General features: G+C 51.5%; 1 protein-coding gene across 1 annotated transcript; it reads right to left on the reverse strand.

The window, feature by feature from the left end:
* Positions 1 to 1,078: 1,078 nt before the first annotated feature.
* Syn (synapsin) lies at positions 1,079 to 17,582 on the reverse strand (the record flags this gene model as incomplete). The annotated part of the gene is given in 7 exon segments (XM_077640345.1): positions 1,079 to 3,133; positions 4,687 to 4,880; positions 5,863 to 6,246; positions 9,383 to 9,631; positions 13,695 to 14,093; positions 14,096 to 14,333; positions 17,305 to 17,582. Coding segments are annotated over 7 exon segments (1,863 nt in total), but the record flags the coding sequence as incomplete, so codon positions are not given.
* Positions 17,583 to 18,370: the final 788 nt, after the last annotated feature.

An 18,370-nucleotide genomic window follows, 5' to 3' on the forward strand; every position in this document is an offset into this window, starting at 1 on the left:
GCTGCTTTGCATGCACATCACAGCCTGACAGAGAAGAGACACATCGTGGCAGAGGCCCTGCTCCATGGGCAGGGATGACTCTTGTATACACAAACTACTGTGGCATTCTGAACAAACATAGCAGGAATTTTTGTAGAATGCAGTCAAGCAGCTTGCTTGTAAACTTTGTTCATATAGGCCTTTTCAGTTACTGCGAAAAGCCTTCCCGTTTGAAAAACGTCGCTCTTTGCCTTGATGTCAGACTGTGCCGAAGTAGTCCAAGAACACAGAGCAACTGTATAGAGTAATAAAAACATTCATTTTTGACGTGGCAGGTTTGTGGCCCTGACGTGGCAGGTTTGTGTCACTGAGGGCACAGAGCCATTGTCGTGATGTTGCCGCCTCTGTTGTGATGATGTCGCCTGGTGGCTGGAGAGGCAGTTGACCGAGCGCTTCCAAGGAAACGCACGGTGGGGAGTGTGCATTCTATGCCACCAGGTGCCATTAATGCATGCGGTTGCTTTGTTGCGCGACGATATGTGGCCACCTGTACCATCCATGGAGCTAGGGTGTCTGCCACGGCTTGTCTGCACACTAGTCGGCCGCCGTGTTACGACGACGTTAATCACAAACTGCTCCAGCATCACGTTTGCTCGCCACAGGAGCGCAGTGCAGGGGAACCTCGTTGCTACACACGAGCCCCCTAGGGAACTACACGGAGTAGGCTTCTTCTTGGGGTGTTTTTTATTAATTTTTTTTTCACGGTAGTCTAATATGGTTGTGTGGGGATGCCAGGTGCCAGCATGTCTCCTGACTCTATATAAGTAAAGCTGGTCGAACGACCATCTCGAAAGCCCAATAGCTTCTGCATCGATGGTCTTTCATGTTTCACAGTTTACTATAACAGGGTGGACATTTGGAGTTACTAAAGGGCATTTTCACATATACTCGTTTGTGGCAAGCATACCACAGAAGCTGCACGCCTTTGCGAGATTTGCTGTTGCTATCTTGCTGGTAGCTTCTGACATAGTACTTTTAGTGAAAAATGTATTCTTCTTTCGGTAGTCAATTATAGTTCAGGCAATAGCAGTTTTTCATAGCTGTTTTAGCTTATGTGCCAGTTCAGTGCCATGATGACTGACAGAACCTTTCAAGCGTTCGAAGGCAGCCATGAAAGGGGGGGGTTCACGCTTGTTTTATGACATCCTGTGATTGGGACTGCACAAATAAGGCTTGTTCACTTTTTATATTTTGTGGAGTCTATTCCAAAAAGGTGCTTCTGGAATGGGGTATCCATACGCTCTTTGCACTCTTTCTTTTACTTTTCCTCTTGGGGTGTTTTGCTACAGGCTAAAGGGAAATGTTAGAGGCGTGACCTTTTGAAGCTGAACGTTACCGGTCCTTTCCATTCATCCGTTAATTCGAACAGCTATCATATCGGGTTCTTCCAAAAAAAAAATGCCTCATTTGGAAATAGCATCTTTACAAAAAAGTGTCCTGCATAGACTTATATGTGGAAAGCACATGTAGAGGCGCTTGCATCTGGTGTGCTGTCATGCCAGTGCGTCCGCCGCATCTGTACCATAGTCGATGGAGGAACCCTCACTGAAAACATGCTAAACCTCTGGCTTTTCAGAGATTATAATAGTAGGTGGCCTCCTAGACATCCAGGGGCACATGCTTCAAATGCAGTTCGTCAGTTTTGTGACACGCCCCTGCTTCAGCGCCACCGTCCCTGGAGTACCCGCCACAGAATTGTGATTGCAACTCTATTGCAGCCATTTTATACTACCTTTAACTCATATTTCCAGCAAGGTCTGATTTGCTGGGCTGCCTCACCCACTGCATAACAAACTTTTAAGGCTGTCCTCCTGACAAGCTTGGCTTTCCATGAGATGGGATCGTGCAGAAGGCATGCGAGAGCTTCTAAGCATGAATGGCTGAGCCATCCATAACCTACACAAGGCCATCTGGAAGAGCATGTTTGTTGACTATTTGACGAATTTTATATGTGCTAGGCAGTTCACAGAAAGTCTAATGCCACCTGTAGTCGCGTATGGACTAGTACATTCCCTTTTCTGCCATTGGTAAAGATACATTGCTTTTTTAAGCCTGCTGTGGGTGGTATTATGTGCGTTTTTGCAGAGCGAACTGTTCAGTATCACCCAACCATTATCGAACAGCCTCCTAAAGTGCCGGCTTAGCCGCTAGGCCTGAGAGTCTACGGTTAATCTACACTGTTGAAGCTGTTTTCGACTCAACCAGGAGCAGTCACACAAGGCCTTCTAGAAGTTCCTAGTTGATTGTCGGTGACGAATTCAGAGGATAACGCTATTTGGGCTTGCTCGTTTCATGAGTCGCAGGGGCGACATCCGACTCCTTCTCAAGAAAAAAAATAATCACCTGACAGCAGAAAGAAGGCTCGCCGAACAGAGGACGGTTACGCTGGTTGAATGCGACTTTGTTGCTTGGCGTTTGGCAGCCATGGCGCTATGCGTGCACAACTTCCGACAAAGCCATTGGAATCTGAAGGTAACCGAGGGCTCTGCTTGTCCTCCTCGAAAGTTATGGTCTATTATGTCTAGCGCGTGCGTAGTCTCTGGCATGGTAGCTCTTTCAGCTCCGTGAAAAGAACGACTGCGTTGAGGAGCTCTTCAAAGACGCCTGAAAGAAACTTAACATCTCCCTATGCGGAAATGCTTTTGGCCGGGAGGCGCGTTTCCAAATGGAACAATACAGCTGCAGTCGTTCCCACGGACGTGGAGGGTAATGGTCGCCCTCTCTCAACGGGACCTCAAAATCTGCTGCCTTTTTGGGCTATAGCAGATGTCCTGCTATTTCCTGTCATCCCTCAGGGGGACTCGAGTGTCATCATCGAGGTTGCCCTGCAAGTTTTTTCCTCTCTTTTTCTAGTACATGATGAGCTACGCTAAGCGGGGTTCCCCCCCTTTTTCTTTGCGGCGATGGCGGCTGCTCTTGCTGCTGTTCGATGCGCGCCAGTGACGGTAGGGGGCACGCCTGTCGTCGCCCCGCCTACATGTCGCCGAACACGCCGGCAAAGGTCTTGCGCAGGTTTCTCATGGTGTCGTCAGGATCCTCGCCCTTCTCGCTTGTCTGACTCTCCCGCCGTGGCCGTGTGTTGGCGCGAGGTTCCCTGCGAGGTGCGAGGAGCCGGTGTTGAAACGCGCGCGCGCCATGCGCGTTCAGTCACGAAGGTCTGCCTCGGGTGGTGCTGCGCCCACGGTACAGGCCCGAGGTCAGAGTTGAGCGTGCCAGATAACCATCTGACCGGAAGTCCAGAGCTGAACACTGATCCTGTATACCGAACCTAAGCGACTGCGCATATGTAGTCACCTTCGAGCCGGTACAGTTATAGCCATTCCTGGAGAATTCGTGTGGTGACATTTGTACTAAATCCGTCCAGAGCCCAGAGAAAAGTACACAGCGGATGGTACATCTCAGAGAGGAAGCCGAAGAACGCCTCTCTCGCTGCTAAACCGTTGGCTGGCCGACCGATTCGGTAAGAATAAATTGGAAGTCCGCATCATACGTATGCGGTGATGATGGACTAAAAGTGTTTTCGCAGCAGCTGTATCTGCAGTGCCTTCTCTCGTCAGCGGCAGAATGATGGAAGCGGAGGACGCGAAGCGAGTCTTCCACATCGCCTTGCGGGCGAAAGATGTCGCTGCTGCTATAGCTGCTGCGATAGCGTGTTTGCTGCTCCGGCGTCGACACATGCGATGTGGACTTCCGATCAATTCTCACCGAATCTGGTACCTAGGCGCCCAACTCGAGCGTAGTATGAAACAAACCTGACTGCTAGGTGTCTCCTCTGTGGGAAATTAGAGCGCGAATAAGCCAGCGACCTATAGCCGAGAGGAGTATTCTTCGGTTTTCATTGAGCGACACAGTAGGTAGGGAAGTGACGTGTGCATTGAAGCAGCGGATGAAAAAGCCAGTTATTTAATTATGGCTGCATATTGCAGAATGACAATTACAAAACACAAAAAGATAAGTTTCGATCATGTTCCTGAGCTTTCGTTTGTTTATAACATGTAGAAATAGATCAACCCTACGGCGGCTCCATCGGCGCTCATTTGTACTGGCGTGACGCAATAGCACCTTGCATACCATTTTGGTGGTTGTTGCCTTGTCTACATGGAGGCTACCCCTGACTCTATGCTGGCTGAGCCAGCGAACTATTTCGTTCGCTAAGTCAACATAGCTGAGAAGTCCCGAGGAGACGTCCTATTGCTGTTTATACTTCACACGAGTGTCACCCCTCAGAATTTCTACGACGGCGTCACGGACGTGACGCCTCTACAATAATGTCCCGGTGCTGGCGCTGTATAAATAAATATATTTAAAATAAATAAGATTGCAGGAAATACACACGACCGTGTCGGAAGCGCTGTCTTCGCGGAGGAACCCGGCCTAAACGAATTCGGAAGCAGCGATCGGCTCCAAAGCCTGAGTTAAAGTTTATCTAAGGAAGTGTACGATATTTGAATTCATTTCTAGTGTCCGTTCAATGTGTTTAATTGCCGAGCTGCACTTCTGGCACCGACGCATTGTACCGAATCAGTGGGGCCTGAGAGCTGGTCAATGTTGCGTGGAACGTGTGGAGTGAATGAGAGACATTTATTACATGGCCCACGGTCGGGTTGTAAACGTCTGGGGCGAGACGTGCCCGAGCACTGCACTCACTGAGTGGTGGCGACTGCGGGCGCGCCGGCCGCCGCCGCCGTGGGAGCGGGAGCAGCGGTGGGTGCCGGCGGTGCCGTACCCATCTGCTGAGGCGGCCGGCAGTACTGTTGCATCCGCTGCAGCACCAGATCGGCGATGAGTCGCCTGTCTTCCTCCTGGCTCTCTCCTAGCAGCTGCATGGCCGAGTCGTTGGCCTGCGACGAGGCGAGGCGTCGGTTGTAAAGCTGACTCGCAACTGCGATTAATCTCACTTCCGGGCGTCCATCTGCTGACGTTTCATTGTCGGAAAGGCCGGTTGCGTGTGGTTTTTCTGCATCGCCACAGACACAGAAAACCTAGCGAAAATTATCTGGGAACGCCAAAGCGTATTGGGCTAGTTCGTTATTTCAGGCATCTTGACTAGAGCCGGTATAAAATTAAGCAGGACCGCATGGGAGGAGGACAGGGTACATCATAATCAGGCTTACGACGCCAACTGCAGGGCAAAGGCCTCTCCCATATCTCTCCAACTAACCCTGTCCTTTGCCAGCTGCAGCCGCCATTTCCTGGCAGACTTCATGATCTCATCCGCCCACCTAACCTTCTGCCGCCCCCGCTACGCTTGTCTTCTCTTGGAATCCAGTCCGCTACCCTTAAGGACCATAGGTAAAACTGCCTTCGCATCACATGTTCTGCCTAAGCTCATTTCCTCTTGATTTCGACTAGGATGTCATTAACCCGCATTTGTTCCTTGACCCACTCTGCCCTTTGTCTCAACGTTACACCTATCATTTTTCTCTTCAAAGCTCGCTGCGTTGTCCTTAAGTTGAACCTTTCTCGTTATCCTCCACGTGTCTGGCCCATAAGTGAGTACAGGGAACACGGTAATGCTTTGGTTGTGTCCTGTCCTGTTCTCTTATCGATCGCTATAGTCGAGGTATTTCCGGGCGTACCCCGCTGTAGTCGAGGGCGGTAGCAAGGTTTGGTCTGAGAGTTCGAACTGCGGGAAATTATGTCCTTTAAGAGAGCATAATGAAGGGCCAGTTAGTAGGACATTATGCTCAATGCAGTCTTTGTCCTGTCAAAACGCCGTTTTCGTTGAAATTATGCCCATGTGAAAAATCATTTCTTGGCGGCTCTGAGATTTGAAATACCCAGCACATATCCCGCATACGAGACGGATGCCAGGGCACGCACCTCGGTGATGAACTCCCTGCCGTCCTTGGCCTGAATTGCCTCTACGGCGCAGATGTCGAGTCCGCCGAAGAGCTCGGACACTGTGTCCACCCAGAGCCGGTGTCGGTCGGCAAGCGGCACCTGTTCGAGCATGGCCGAGCCCACGTTGGCCTTCCAGTGGCCGCTGATGCTCTTACGCACGAAGCACTTGTAGGCTGCGCCGATCTTCTGGATGTGCAGGTCGCACTTGGCCTCGACGAAGGGCTCGACCACGCAATAGCCGCCGGCCAGCGCCACCAGTCCGGCCACGTCCTGCAGCTCCTGCTGGCTCTGCACGCGCACCTTGCCCAGGCCGCCGTGCGCGTGGCCCACCTTGACCACGCAGGGGAACTTGTTCGCCGCCAGCTGCGCCAAAAGGGAGGGCTTTCTTGGTTTTCCCAACGCCTGTTGTGGACTTGCCCCGCGGCACATGACACGCATATCGCGGTCCTTGAGTTGTTCAAGAATAGTGGTAGCACCAGTGGCGGGGGCAAGCAATGTCTGATTGCCCGAGCGCGCTGTGCAGCTGAGTCCACTGTAACCCTGGACTGAGGGGCGTATACCCATGCGATGTTACACCTCCTTCGACTAATAAAGTATTGAAGCACGCACGCAACACGACACTCGTAGCTCCAGTTCGCCTTGGTATACGTTGACTCTCAAGACGAATAGCGAGACAGTTTCTGAAGTGGACGGTTCACAGGGCAAAGGGAACGCTACCAAGCCGAGACTTCCTGCACTGTTCAATATTCATTTATGCCAGCTCTTCGCGGGGGTGGTACCGCAGTCGCTGCTAATAAACGTGGCCTGTACCGGCGCCATAGCGATCGCCATGTTGGTGTGCCCAAGACCGCGGTCTTCGGGCGTGTCTAATTTCGCATGTGTGCGCAGTCTTTTCGCTGCCGAATGGAGCATGCGTACGGGACGACAACGCGAAAACGGGGCAACTAGGCTAATACAGCTTGCGTCGTGAAACATGGAACACGTGTGTTGGGTGCAAGATATATGTCCCAAAATGCCGCTCTCTATCCGCGAGCTCTGTGTCAAGAATGTGTTCCCCACCTTCCAAACATTCCACCAACACAATAACCCGAGTGCGGAGCAATGGGAGAGTCGGCTCACCAGCTGCGAGCTCACGGCCCAAAGGGCTTTAGTGCAGCACGCAAGTGAGGTAGCTAGGCTCAGTGGAGCCCTGGAATAGGAGCCCAACCTTGCTTAAGAAGAGGCCTCAAGTGGCCAGCGCAGTGAAGACGACGAAGGCCTCGAGACGCCAAGCCCTTGAAAGCACCCAAATAGTTTTTTTTTTTCTCACTCTCCCCACCTTCCGTCAACTTCTCGTTGCTTGCCCACTCGTCCTTACCCTCTGTGTTGCCTAGGAGTTGAAAGCATCGAAAAAAGTACGCAAGGTAATGCTTTTCAGTGTGCGGGGCCTGCTGCACCAGGACTATCGAGCGTGAAGAAAATATAAAAGCAACGGCGCATGAATGGGCTCTAACGACCCGAAGATGGACACGTACGGGGAACATGTGCGGTCCACCGCTGCGCTCGGCATTCAGGCCACGCGCGACACAGATGGCTGTCTCAGCTGTTGTTGATGTTGTTGCTAGCCTATCAAAAGATGACACATACCCACACTGGGGGATAGGGAAAAAGGAATAGCCAGTAAACTGATGTAATCTTTTGTACAGCAGTGTCAAATTCGTGTCGACATGCCAGCAGGCAACCATCTGCTCAGTCATGTTTCACGCAGCTGCGCTATGACGGTAATCGTGATGATGTTAATTATTAATTCATTTCCTGTCAAACCAACATTTATAGACTGCAAGCATTAAGGTAAACGAAGAGTTTGAGGTTTAAGGGGCTCTTTAATGGAGCTCAGTGACTAGTATCATGTATTGGCATTCGGCCGGGAAAGGTGCAACCTCGCTAATGAATGTTAACATTGAACACATCCGGATAAAGCTCTGAAATTCTATTAACTAAAACTTGTAACTTCACTGTAAACTGCCAGCGCGAAAGACGGAAACGAAGTGGGGGTACAGAGGAGAGCGCTAACACACTCGGGAGGTAGATCTCGAACTGGATCTAACTTACTCTTGCACCATGGCCTCTCTGCTACCCACACGCAGAATCTACCCCCCGGTGTATAAACTTAACATTTACTCTCCTAAGACGAAACATGTCTCCTTCACAGACATTTTCACACGGGACCTTAAGGTCGCGGACCGTCATCCGCGCGTCATTGTCGGCGATTTCAGTGCCACGTGCCGGCTGTGGGGGTACAAGCGCGAAGATGCTCTGTGTAAGAAGCTTGCTGAGCTTATATCCACCCTAGGTATCACACTACACACTGACCCGACCTCCCCCACTCGTATCGGAAACTCCGTTACCCGGGACACTTGTCCGGACCTAACCCTTAATATGTCCAGCATGCGGACTAGCTAAACACCGCTGACAGCTTGCTCAGTGAACACTGTTTCATCAGCTTGGTCATCCATACCCGCCCCCTAGAACTTCCCCTATCTACAGCAAAATTGCCCAATTGGACCCAGTTCAGGGTCTCCACTAATCTCTTACGGGAGAGACCCTCTGAGTGGGCCCAGGAACTGACTAGTACGCTACGACAACATGAAACACAAATCACCCTGACGGACCAGCAACCTGCAGTAGACAACGATCTCCTCCATCTGTGGGAGGCCCGCCGCAGCCTCACCCCGAGATGGAAGAAGCAGAAACATAAGACACTTCGAAAGCGTATCGTTGCCCTTACCCAACAGGCAGCCGACTACACCTCGCGCCTGGCTGATTCCAACTGGATCGACCGCTGTAGCACTGCCTCGCGCCAAATGTCCAGCAAGAACACTTGGCGTCTGTTCCTAAACCTTACTGGCCCCACACAAACACGGTGCGAATCGCAACACGAGCACTACACCCCTTCCCAGGCACTACCACCCAGCTGGCAAATACTCCGCGATAAGTATCTCTAGCTGGCAAACCCAGGATTCCCGGGGCTCGGAATACGATTACTCGGGAAACCCCAATCCACCCAAGGAAGCCCCTTTTCAACTCCATGACTTGAAAGCAGCTTTAGCAAAGATGAACCGCGGCACTGCCCCGGGCCGCGACCACATCACAGTGAAGCTTGTAGCATACTGCATGCCTGATGTGGCTTATCTTCATCTTCTAGAATACATGAATTTTATCTGGCGGAGGGACATCCACCTACGGTTTACCCTTTTATTATGCTTTCTGTATGGGCGCTGCTGCATAATTGTATAATTATACGTGTCCATTTCTTAAAGAAAAATAGCTGCCTGTCAGCTCTTGTTCTATGTATCTGAACTTAATTGGTCTCCTTTCGTGCTGCTGGTTTAAAATGTATCACCAAATCTCTTGTCTTGCTATGTGTTGAAACTTTATGCTCGGAGCTTTTCCACAGCATTGCTGGTATTGCCATGTGTCGCACTTTCTGGCAATTGGAGCGTAGTGAGTTCATGCCCACCATGTCGGCGTGGTTGGGGAAGAAGCTCTGCTCCATGAGGGGAAACTGTTCGCGGCCGAGGCGCCTCTGGGCGCTCTGCAGCTGGGCGAACACCCACGGCTTGTCCTGGAAGTTGTAGAGGCTGTGCAGCGAGTTGACCGCCGGCACGCCGCCCAGCCGCAGCCCGAGCAGGAAGGGCCGGTCGTCACGGCTGCCGTCGCGCACATGCTGCCGCACGAGCACCATGTCGGGCCGGAATGAGCGAACCACCTGCACCGGGAAGGAAAATCCTTGTAGCTGAAGAAATCTTTGCCCATTCAGCTGCTTTCCCTTCCTCTGGAACTGACGTCTGTATGAGCTGTCCCGTCTTCTTCGCCTCGGAGGCAGCATTAGACCACTGATGAAAACGATTAAGCAAGCACAAAGCAACAAAGAACTGTAGATGATGTCAGGACGGCGCGAAAGGAGCAAGGACGAGAGAGGCACAAGAACACAACAGGACAGGCGTCAACTTGCAACTGAGGTTTATTAGCCCAAACCCTTACATTTTATGAAGCACCCGAGCCGTATCGCAGTAGCCTATCACACAAGAATAAGAAAGCAATTTGGCGCCTGTCCTGTTGTGTCCTTGTGCCTGTCTCGACCTTGTTCCTTTCGCGCCGTCCTGACATCTACAGCTATGAACCAACTAGCCCAAACCAAAGTACTTCAACAAAGAACGTTAACAGCCTTGTCTGGAGCAGTACTTGGTTCAAAACTTGGGCTATACTTGAGCAGTCTGGTCTGTACATCTAACCCGTGCAGACCTTGTCTGCCCTCGCAGTCCCCCTTGTTCTCTTTAGGTGACTGTCGGCGACTGCTTGCTGATGAAATACTGCAGAGCATCTTTCGTGGACTCATCGGCCTAGCAGCATGAGTGCACAGCTATACTGAATATCGCACGCATGCTTCCAAAGAACTCACACATTGTGCAATAGCAAACAGTTGTAGCAAGCCACAGTTCCTGTCTCGGAGGAGCCGTAGCCTGAGTCGCTTTGGGACGTTAAACAGCCATACACCACTGCCGTCTACCAACCGCCGCCACCGTCTGGAAGAGGTTGAAGTAATGAGCGTTAGCTCTTTGGTTTACTAGACGAAGAAGAACGCGCCCATTGTCGAGTTACACCCCCTCAAGATACGTCCCATACGGAATTTGCTTCGTTTGGGGGGTCAAGATGGGCCTAGAATTCGGGTTGTGGTGCGATATGGTAACGCTTCAATTAGTAATTGCATGTATACAGTGTTTACCTATTATTTAATTGTGGTTTTATTTCTATACTACAACCCATAGGGTTTTATTTGCCCCCCAAAATTCGGTACACAACTGTCCCCGGATGAGTGCCCCTTGTTGTCGGAGTGTGTGTGTGTGTGTGTGTGTGTGTGTGTGTGTGTGTGTGTGTGTGTGTGTGTGTGTGTGTGTAGCGGGACGACTGTATACACAAGTAGCGGTCCCGTAACGGGACAGTTTTCCTCCCATTATAGGATATCTCTTGGGGGGAGGGGAAAGGGATGGGATAGCACAACCAATATTAATGGCCGCCATCTTGGATTAGAGAAACCGAAACTCTACCGCTATTTCGTTCCCTGACATCATATTCTCATAGTTCCACCTCCATCCACCATATTGGACCATGACGTCATCATTGGTAAGCGGCAGGTGGTTGTTTCTACAATGCTATTGTAGATAGCGCTACAAGTCTCAGTGCCAGATGAGCTGTTTTCTAGTTGCTGTCACAGGTGGCGCTGTGATCTCAGGGTGGTAGCAGACCCCAGGAAATCTCTAAATGTGGTGAGTAATCTTAAAATTCAAGAGAGCACTTAGGTCACCTTATGTGCATCAAGGCCAAAGCCTTTGTGTCCTCTCTAGCTCAACACGATCGCCCCATGCTTCTCGAAATAGTTTCGGTTTCAAGTTACGACGTTCTACACCATGTACTTATCATTATATATGATGATCATTTAATTATCATTATTTCAGTTTAATTATGATATCGGTGATTACCTGGCATCAATTAACGCTCATTTGATTGTCAATTATTGATGACCTTGGATGACATTTGGTTTGATTGACAGGTGGAACGAACACTTCTCGTACACTTTTCCTGCGGACAGGTCTTGCGCTCGCTGATGAGGCAAGAAAGGCTTTCGCCTTAAAAGCTCTGAGGGCTGCTGTGGGTCCTGCGCGTCGGTGATGTATATATTACATCGAAAGATGATTACGTTAACTAGCAGGCGGCCACGGAGGGCAGCGTAGGGATTAAAAATTGGTGGGCATGCCTTGCCTTGACCGGAGGGCTCCCGAGTTCCGTCGTGAGTCCTGAGATCCACAATGAAGTGTTGACCTCCGGTGCATGAAATGCGTTCCTGCGGATTTTTGTAGCCTTTATTCTGGGTCTGTACCCGTCGGGGATTCTCGTGCGCTACGCATGCTCAGATGCAGTTACAGCCCCATACTGTGCAAAGAGCATTCCCATTGAAAGAGGATTCGGAAAGCTGGAGTCGTTTGGTATAAGGGGCTTAGGTCAAATATGTTGTCAAGATGCCGGGTGGCGCCTCTTCCAAACGCCTTTCCGTTCATGATGCCGAAAACCTGCTGGTTGGGGGACGCTGGCACCCATTAAAATATTGGAGGGTTTTCGGCGACTCAGGGACAGTACTTGCCGCATACGAGGCGAATGCTCTACCAATATAAACAGAGATCCATTTGAAGGCGCTTTGAGAGTACTACAACAAATATTCGTGGCGTGTAAAAGATCGACGTCTTGAAACGCACAATTCAAACTACATTCTGTAATCCCGTGGCCGGCGTTGTAGGCAACTGCCACGGGGATTTGGTTTTGTGCAGGCGTGGTTAAATACGTTGAAGATCGTTTGGAGTGTTGGAAGCCATTTGCAAGGTAACCTCAGCTTTCACTGAAGGATCAAGGTGCACTCTACTAATAGTCACCAACTAGCCCGTCTCTCTCTATTATACCTGTTACACTATATAGGGCCCCACACTCAGTGGACCCTGTGCGAAATTCCGCTTGCGGGTTGCCGCATACGCATCATTTGATCTTGCAACGGTGGCCTCGTGGTTTGGGCATCTGCGGACGGTGCGGGGTTCGATCCCCAGTGTCGCCGGATACCCACCGGTGATGCCATGGGTGCAAGCTTTCCTCTGGCCTGGTGCTCGGCTTTTCTGGGGTGAAACGCTTGGAGTATGGGCCTTTGACCCCATTTTGTGTGGACAAAAAATACCTGGTGTCGTGGCGCTTTTTGGTCATTAAAATTCATCCCAACGTCATCCACAAGCCCCACATCCAATCCAAGATGGTCGACCTCTCGCTTCGAGCAATTACAATGCGAGACGGCGATAGGGTTTGATTCTCCGCTCCTCGCACCTGGCGTTTGTTCTGGACACGCCTCGAGGGTGCGGTTGGGCATCTCGGTTGGCTCGTCTGTGATGAGTGGCATAATTGAGTGGCATAACCCGGTAGCATAATTTCGAATGGGATGTATTTGGAAAGTTCGTGGTGGCTACATGCTTAATTAACGTCGCACGTAGATTTGGAAGGAAAGAAGCCAGGGAAGGCACGTTCAAGCAGAATGTGGCCGAGGAAATCACGGGCCCCCGTTCGTGCGCAGCAAATAATCCCCACCACGCACAATTATACAGATACAGGTATCTCCAATATGAAAGGGTACAGTCACTTAGCACACAAGAACGAATCCTCTTGTTACTTCTGCAGTGAAGTTCATCATCATCATAATCAGCCAGACTACGCCCATAGCAGGGCAAAGGCCTCTCCCGTCTCTCTCCAATTAACCCTGTCCTTTGCCAGCTGCGGCCACCGTATGCCGGCAAACTTCCTAATCTCAGCCGCCCACCTAACTTTCTGCCGCCCCCTGCTACGTTTGCCTTCTCTTGGAATCCACTCCGTTACCCTTAATCACTGCCAGGTTCAGATTCCAATGGCGGCCTGTCCAGAGCCAGTGATTCTTAGCACCCTCCTCTGCGCCACAGGTCTGACAGCCGCCTTGGTCAGTTGCTCCACAGCCGCTGGGGACTGAGTACCGAGGGTTAATTGGTTTGTTCATAGAACGTTGTGGGCAAGTACTACTCTATGGTGGCCAGATGGTGCCAAGTATTTCTTCTGACATGTGGAACGGAATAGACTGTGCCACTGCCAGACACCATCATCTCTCATAAAATAAAATATTTAGAGCAAAGGAAATATACCCCTCTTCATCAGATACTTGCGGAGTCGTCATTGGTTGAATAAAGACAGCGTGCCATACGCAGTTGGCTCACCTTGGTGCCTTGCCTCATGGCGGCCATGCTGACGGTGGCACCAATCTCCGAGCTGGACCACAGGCTCAGGTCCTTGAACTCTGCCTGCTCGACGCGCACGTCCCACTCGTTGTGGACCTTCCGGCCGCGGAAGTACTTGGCCCAGTCGGTGTGCGCGTCGTCCACCACGAGCAGCGTGAGTTGTCGCTCCCTTCCGGTGCCGGCCGATCCCCCGCCTCCTCCGCCAACGACGCGTCCCGTCAGCGAGGCGCCCCGGGAGAGTAGAGAGCTGACGCCGCTGCGCGCCGGCGAGCTGGGCGCGCTGGTGGCCGAGCTGGGCCGCAGGTTGAGCGACAGGTCGGTCTCGCTTGGCTGGGCAGAGCCGGCGGCGGCATTGGTGCCGGCCGCCGGTGCCGCGCGGGCGCATCGCCGGCGGCCTGCGGCTGGTCGTCGAGCTCCCCCGAGAGGTCGCCCGACGAGAAGCGCCGCCGGAGGTAGTTTGTGGTGCTGGTGAAGCCCTGCTTGAAGCTTGAGAAGGAAATCTTGGCGGCCGGCGTGGAAGAGAACGGGTTCGTCGACGGGTACTGGCCCGCTGGTGCCGCCGTGCTGGAAGGCTTGAGCGCGCGGCCTCCGCCGCCTTCTCCTCCTCCTTGGAGCCTGCTGAAGGAGAGGGGGAAGAGTCTAAACGACGCTTACTCACCTACTGCAGATGATGACTCAAATTCACGCACTTGCACGCGGCCGCATAAGGTAGTTCGCAGGTAAACCCTCTGCCTCTTTCTGACAACAGTAAAGGGGGGCCTTCATCGCACGCCTCGCTGAAGCCGCACATCAGCTAGGCTGAGACTTGAATCATAAAGCAGCTTTGACAGCATCCTGGGGACGTAAAACGACTGCAGGTGCAAACTGCATGCTTTTTACGAACAGTGCAGCGCTTGTGTAGAGGTAAGATCCAGCGTCTATACAGCATATACGAACGAGACCTAAAAAGAACAGGCACAAATACTAGCTATATAATATTAAGCGGAAGATGACAGATTGCTCTGCAATACTCTCGGAGCCTTCAAAACGTATGCACAGTCTGCGGTCGACTACACTGCGCCGATGTGGAACAGAAAAAAACAATCTCTCTTCGCTTTTATTTTTAACAATGTATATACAGACTGTGTGGACTATGTTAATGGAAAGCATATATCATACGCCTATATCATGTAATCATGCGCCTGATCTTCTTTGGGACATTTTTCGTACATTCAGAGGATGTTCGCACTAGCCTTTGGATGTAGAGATTTTAATAGGATGTCCGTGGGACATTACTTTGGTCTGTAACTTAATATCGTCGACATTAGTTGGATAAAACAGGATAAAAAGCTGGGCGGGTTGGTCAGAATCCATACTGCAAACAGCGCGTAAGACAGAGAACGAGGCAAGGCAAACACGGCGCCGTGTTTGTCACGCCTCGTTCTGTCTTTCGCGCTGTTGCAGTATGAATAAAACAATTTAAGCGTGGAAGTTATTTTAGTTTTAGTGCATTTCTCGTATATCCACAGAATGTGAACAATCGGCTTTGGACGCATAGATATTGAGAGGGTGTCCTGATGGCATTACCTCGGTCTACTATAACGTAATATCCTGCGTATAGACATTCGTTCGAGAAAACAGCTGAAGCGTGAAAGTTATTTCAGCACGAATGCTGACTTGGACGTTAATCCCTCTGCGCGTGGCACCATCTCTGTTGGGGGGGCACTACGGCCAGCGCGGGCGGGAGTATCGAGCCAAGGGCAACGACCGACCCCACTGCGGCGCGGCAGAGGGTCAGCGCGGAGGCAGACTCGGGATCGCGCTGCGGGAAGAAAGACTTCGCTCCCTCCGACGGCGGAACGGTTGTTCTTTTGCGCGTATCGAACGAGACCACTGATGATGACCCGCTGCGCAAAAACGGCACTTGCGCAACTGTGGCGGAATGCGCTGCACAGTCTCCTCTCTGCAGGGAGCCCGAGCAGAGCGAAGTGTGACCAGCGCGGCTAAAGTGTCGTAGACCTCACTCGGTCGATTTTATCCGCTTTCATTAGCTGCGAAGTAACTGTACGGCTATCGCAAATCGACGCTTACAACGACATGATCATAGCGTCTTATCTCGACATAAAAGAAGTATCGCAGCATAACGTACCCTTCCAAAATAACCCGGTTAGATTATACACTAGTTTAAAAAAAAGTTCACTCATTAACGCTTCTAAATCGAGGCCGAAGAACTACAAGTCTTGACTGGGGGAAAAGAGAGACATAATATTATATCTAAATTTAGGGAATCAACGGCTCACACATATCGTGCGCCGATCGACGATAAACGTGGGTAAGTGTGATCAGAGACTTGGTGGTTTTTATAGATGTCCTTCTGCTGCTCTGCAACCCTCGAATGGAGGAGCGCTATCGAGCATCCAACACACTTGGGCTAATTTAGGAAACACCAACTACTTCTCTTCTCCTTTACTTTTTTTTTTTTTCGCGTGGGGAAAACTCCCAAGCGGCAAAGGGGCGTACCCCGACCTAGCGGCGAAGTGTAGGCCGCATCTTGGTAGCGACATATACTTGCCACTGCAGAATATAGAAGTCGACCCTTTCGTTTTATGCTCCGGCGACTCTGAGCGATCCTTTGAGCTCGACTCGACGGCAAAGCCAGGACCTTACCGTTTAGTCCTCGCAAACAATCCTTTTTTTTTCTTTTCTCAAAAGGTTTCACAAAAGAAAAGTAAGAAACAAAGAGCGCAAGAAATGCATGAGCGGCGCTGGGAGCGAGAAACTGATTGAGCAATATGTTGCAGTCAAGTCCCTAACGGCAAATGCAACGCGAATCATCAGAGCGAGCCGATCTTCACTTTGATCACGAAACGAGCTAACACAACCATGCTAGACAGATCTGAAACTGCTAGGGCCACTTGATCACGCTTTTTCAATTGCAACAAGTTTCACCTGAACCGCGGTCCGCTTGTGCTGGGCGGCCTTCCTCAAACCTCCTCTCCGCCCTCTATAGCATACAGTTCAACCAATTAGCTACCGAGATGCAAGAAAGCACTGATAACTCCGTAGCGCACTTTCTGAGGGATTGCGCAACACACATCTTTCCCAGACTTGGCAGGGCAGCCAAGTAGAGCAAGGAAGACATCGGATGACATCCCACTCGATGCTTTGCTGCCAGGCGTGCACCTGAGCCGGCTAGCAATGTCCTGTAAAGTAGTTATACATTTGCCGGGCACCATCGTCTTCGCTGCGTGCCTCCTTCGAATTCAGGCACACACTCTTCAGCGTGTGAGGGATGAGTGGGCAGACCGCAAAGGGATGTGCGAAACGGACGGAAGTGAAGCCGCTCAAAGCTTAGCGTCGGAGGCGTCTGTTCTTTGCCGGGATTAACGCGAGAGCGCTTCGCTGCGCCCAGCTGTCGGGTCGGCAGCAGCGGGTATGGCGGCCGCTCCCAAGACAGAACCTCGTGGCCGGCCGGGCCAATCGATAGCCGCAGCGCGCCGCCCCCTTCTGCTCCCCAATCGATGGCTGCTTGGCCCAGTCACCGGGCCGTCCCCGCGGCTCACGAGCGAACAAACCGGCGGCGTTTTTCAACGGGCCGTAAGAACCTCACCTTAGCGCCGCTGGTGACCCGCCGGTCCCCTCGGGGTGCGCAGGGAGCGAGCGCGAGCTTTTTGCCGCCGGCTGGCTACCGGTTACGAAGAGGAAAGGAGAGATAGCAGCAGCACCACGACACCCAACGCCGGCAGTTGCTCGAGCACGTCTTTCGGCTCTGCTGTTACCTCCGCGGCGTCTGCTCCTCGACTCCGGTGCTAAAGCGCCGGCCGCCGGTGGCGCCACGGGTCCCCCGCGTGACGTCGCTGGAGCTCTCACGAGTGGGTCTCGTGCCGCGCGAGGTCATACTGCAGCGCCGCTATGCAGAGAGTATGAATGGGAATAGTCATTTTGTTGTTTTTCGGGAAAAGAGAGAATAAATTTTGTTACCGTCGAGACGGCATTCTGCCAAGACGGTATTCTGCCAAGAATTGTTCCTGCACTGTTCCGTGACTTATGTCCATAGTGCTGGCCGGAGAGCCTTATGCTGTGGAGAAAGAGGGAATGAAATCTCATTTTCGTGGCTCATTTGGGGTCGTGTCTTTTGAAGAGTGGATTGTACCGGGTACAGTCCGGTAAAATACCGTGTGTGTACACCGAAAAGCACCATCGATCGAGTAAGGCCCAGAACATTATACTTTAGCCCCGTAAACCACTAACATCGCGAAAAAGTCTGAACGTCTATGTTCTGAGGTAACATCTTTCAGACGTCCCACTTACCAACCTTCCTTCAGGGAGGGGCGTTCAACGTGGACCACGCACAGATATAGTGAGCACCACCAGGTATCCATCGAGCCTGCCAACCTACCTAAGACAGTCAACACGACGCCGTTCGGATGGTTGGAGTAGGTAGGCATACTCTTCGGACTCCACAACTCGGCTCAAATGGTCCAGCAGTTCATTGCTGAGGCCACGCAAGAACTCCCTGCTTTTTTCTCGTGCATAGATGATGTCCCCACTGCCTGCGCTTCGCCTGAAGATCGTGAGAGCTGACTGCGTGACTTCTTACTGCAATACAGAAGTAGACATCAATAAAAACGTATAAACGCATACATCAGTATAACACAACGGAAAGAAGGTAACGA

The sequence above is a fragment of the Amblyomma americanum genome, chromosome 10, assembly GCF_052857255.1.
Source record: "Amblyomma americanum isolate KBUSLIRL-KWMA chromosome 10, ASM5285725v1, whole genome shotgun sequence".
NCBI classification, from domain to species: Eukaryota; Metazoa; Arthropoda; class Arachnida; order Ixodida; family Ixodidae; genus Amblyomma; species Amblyomma americanum.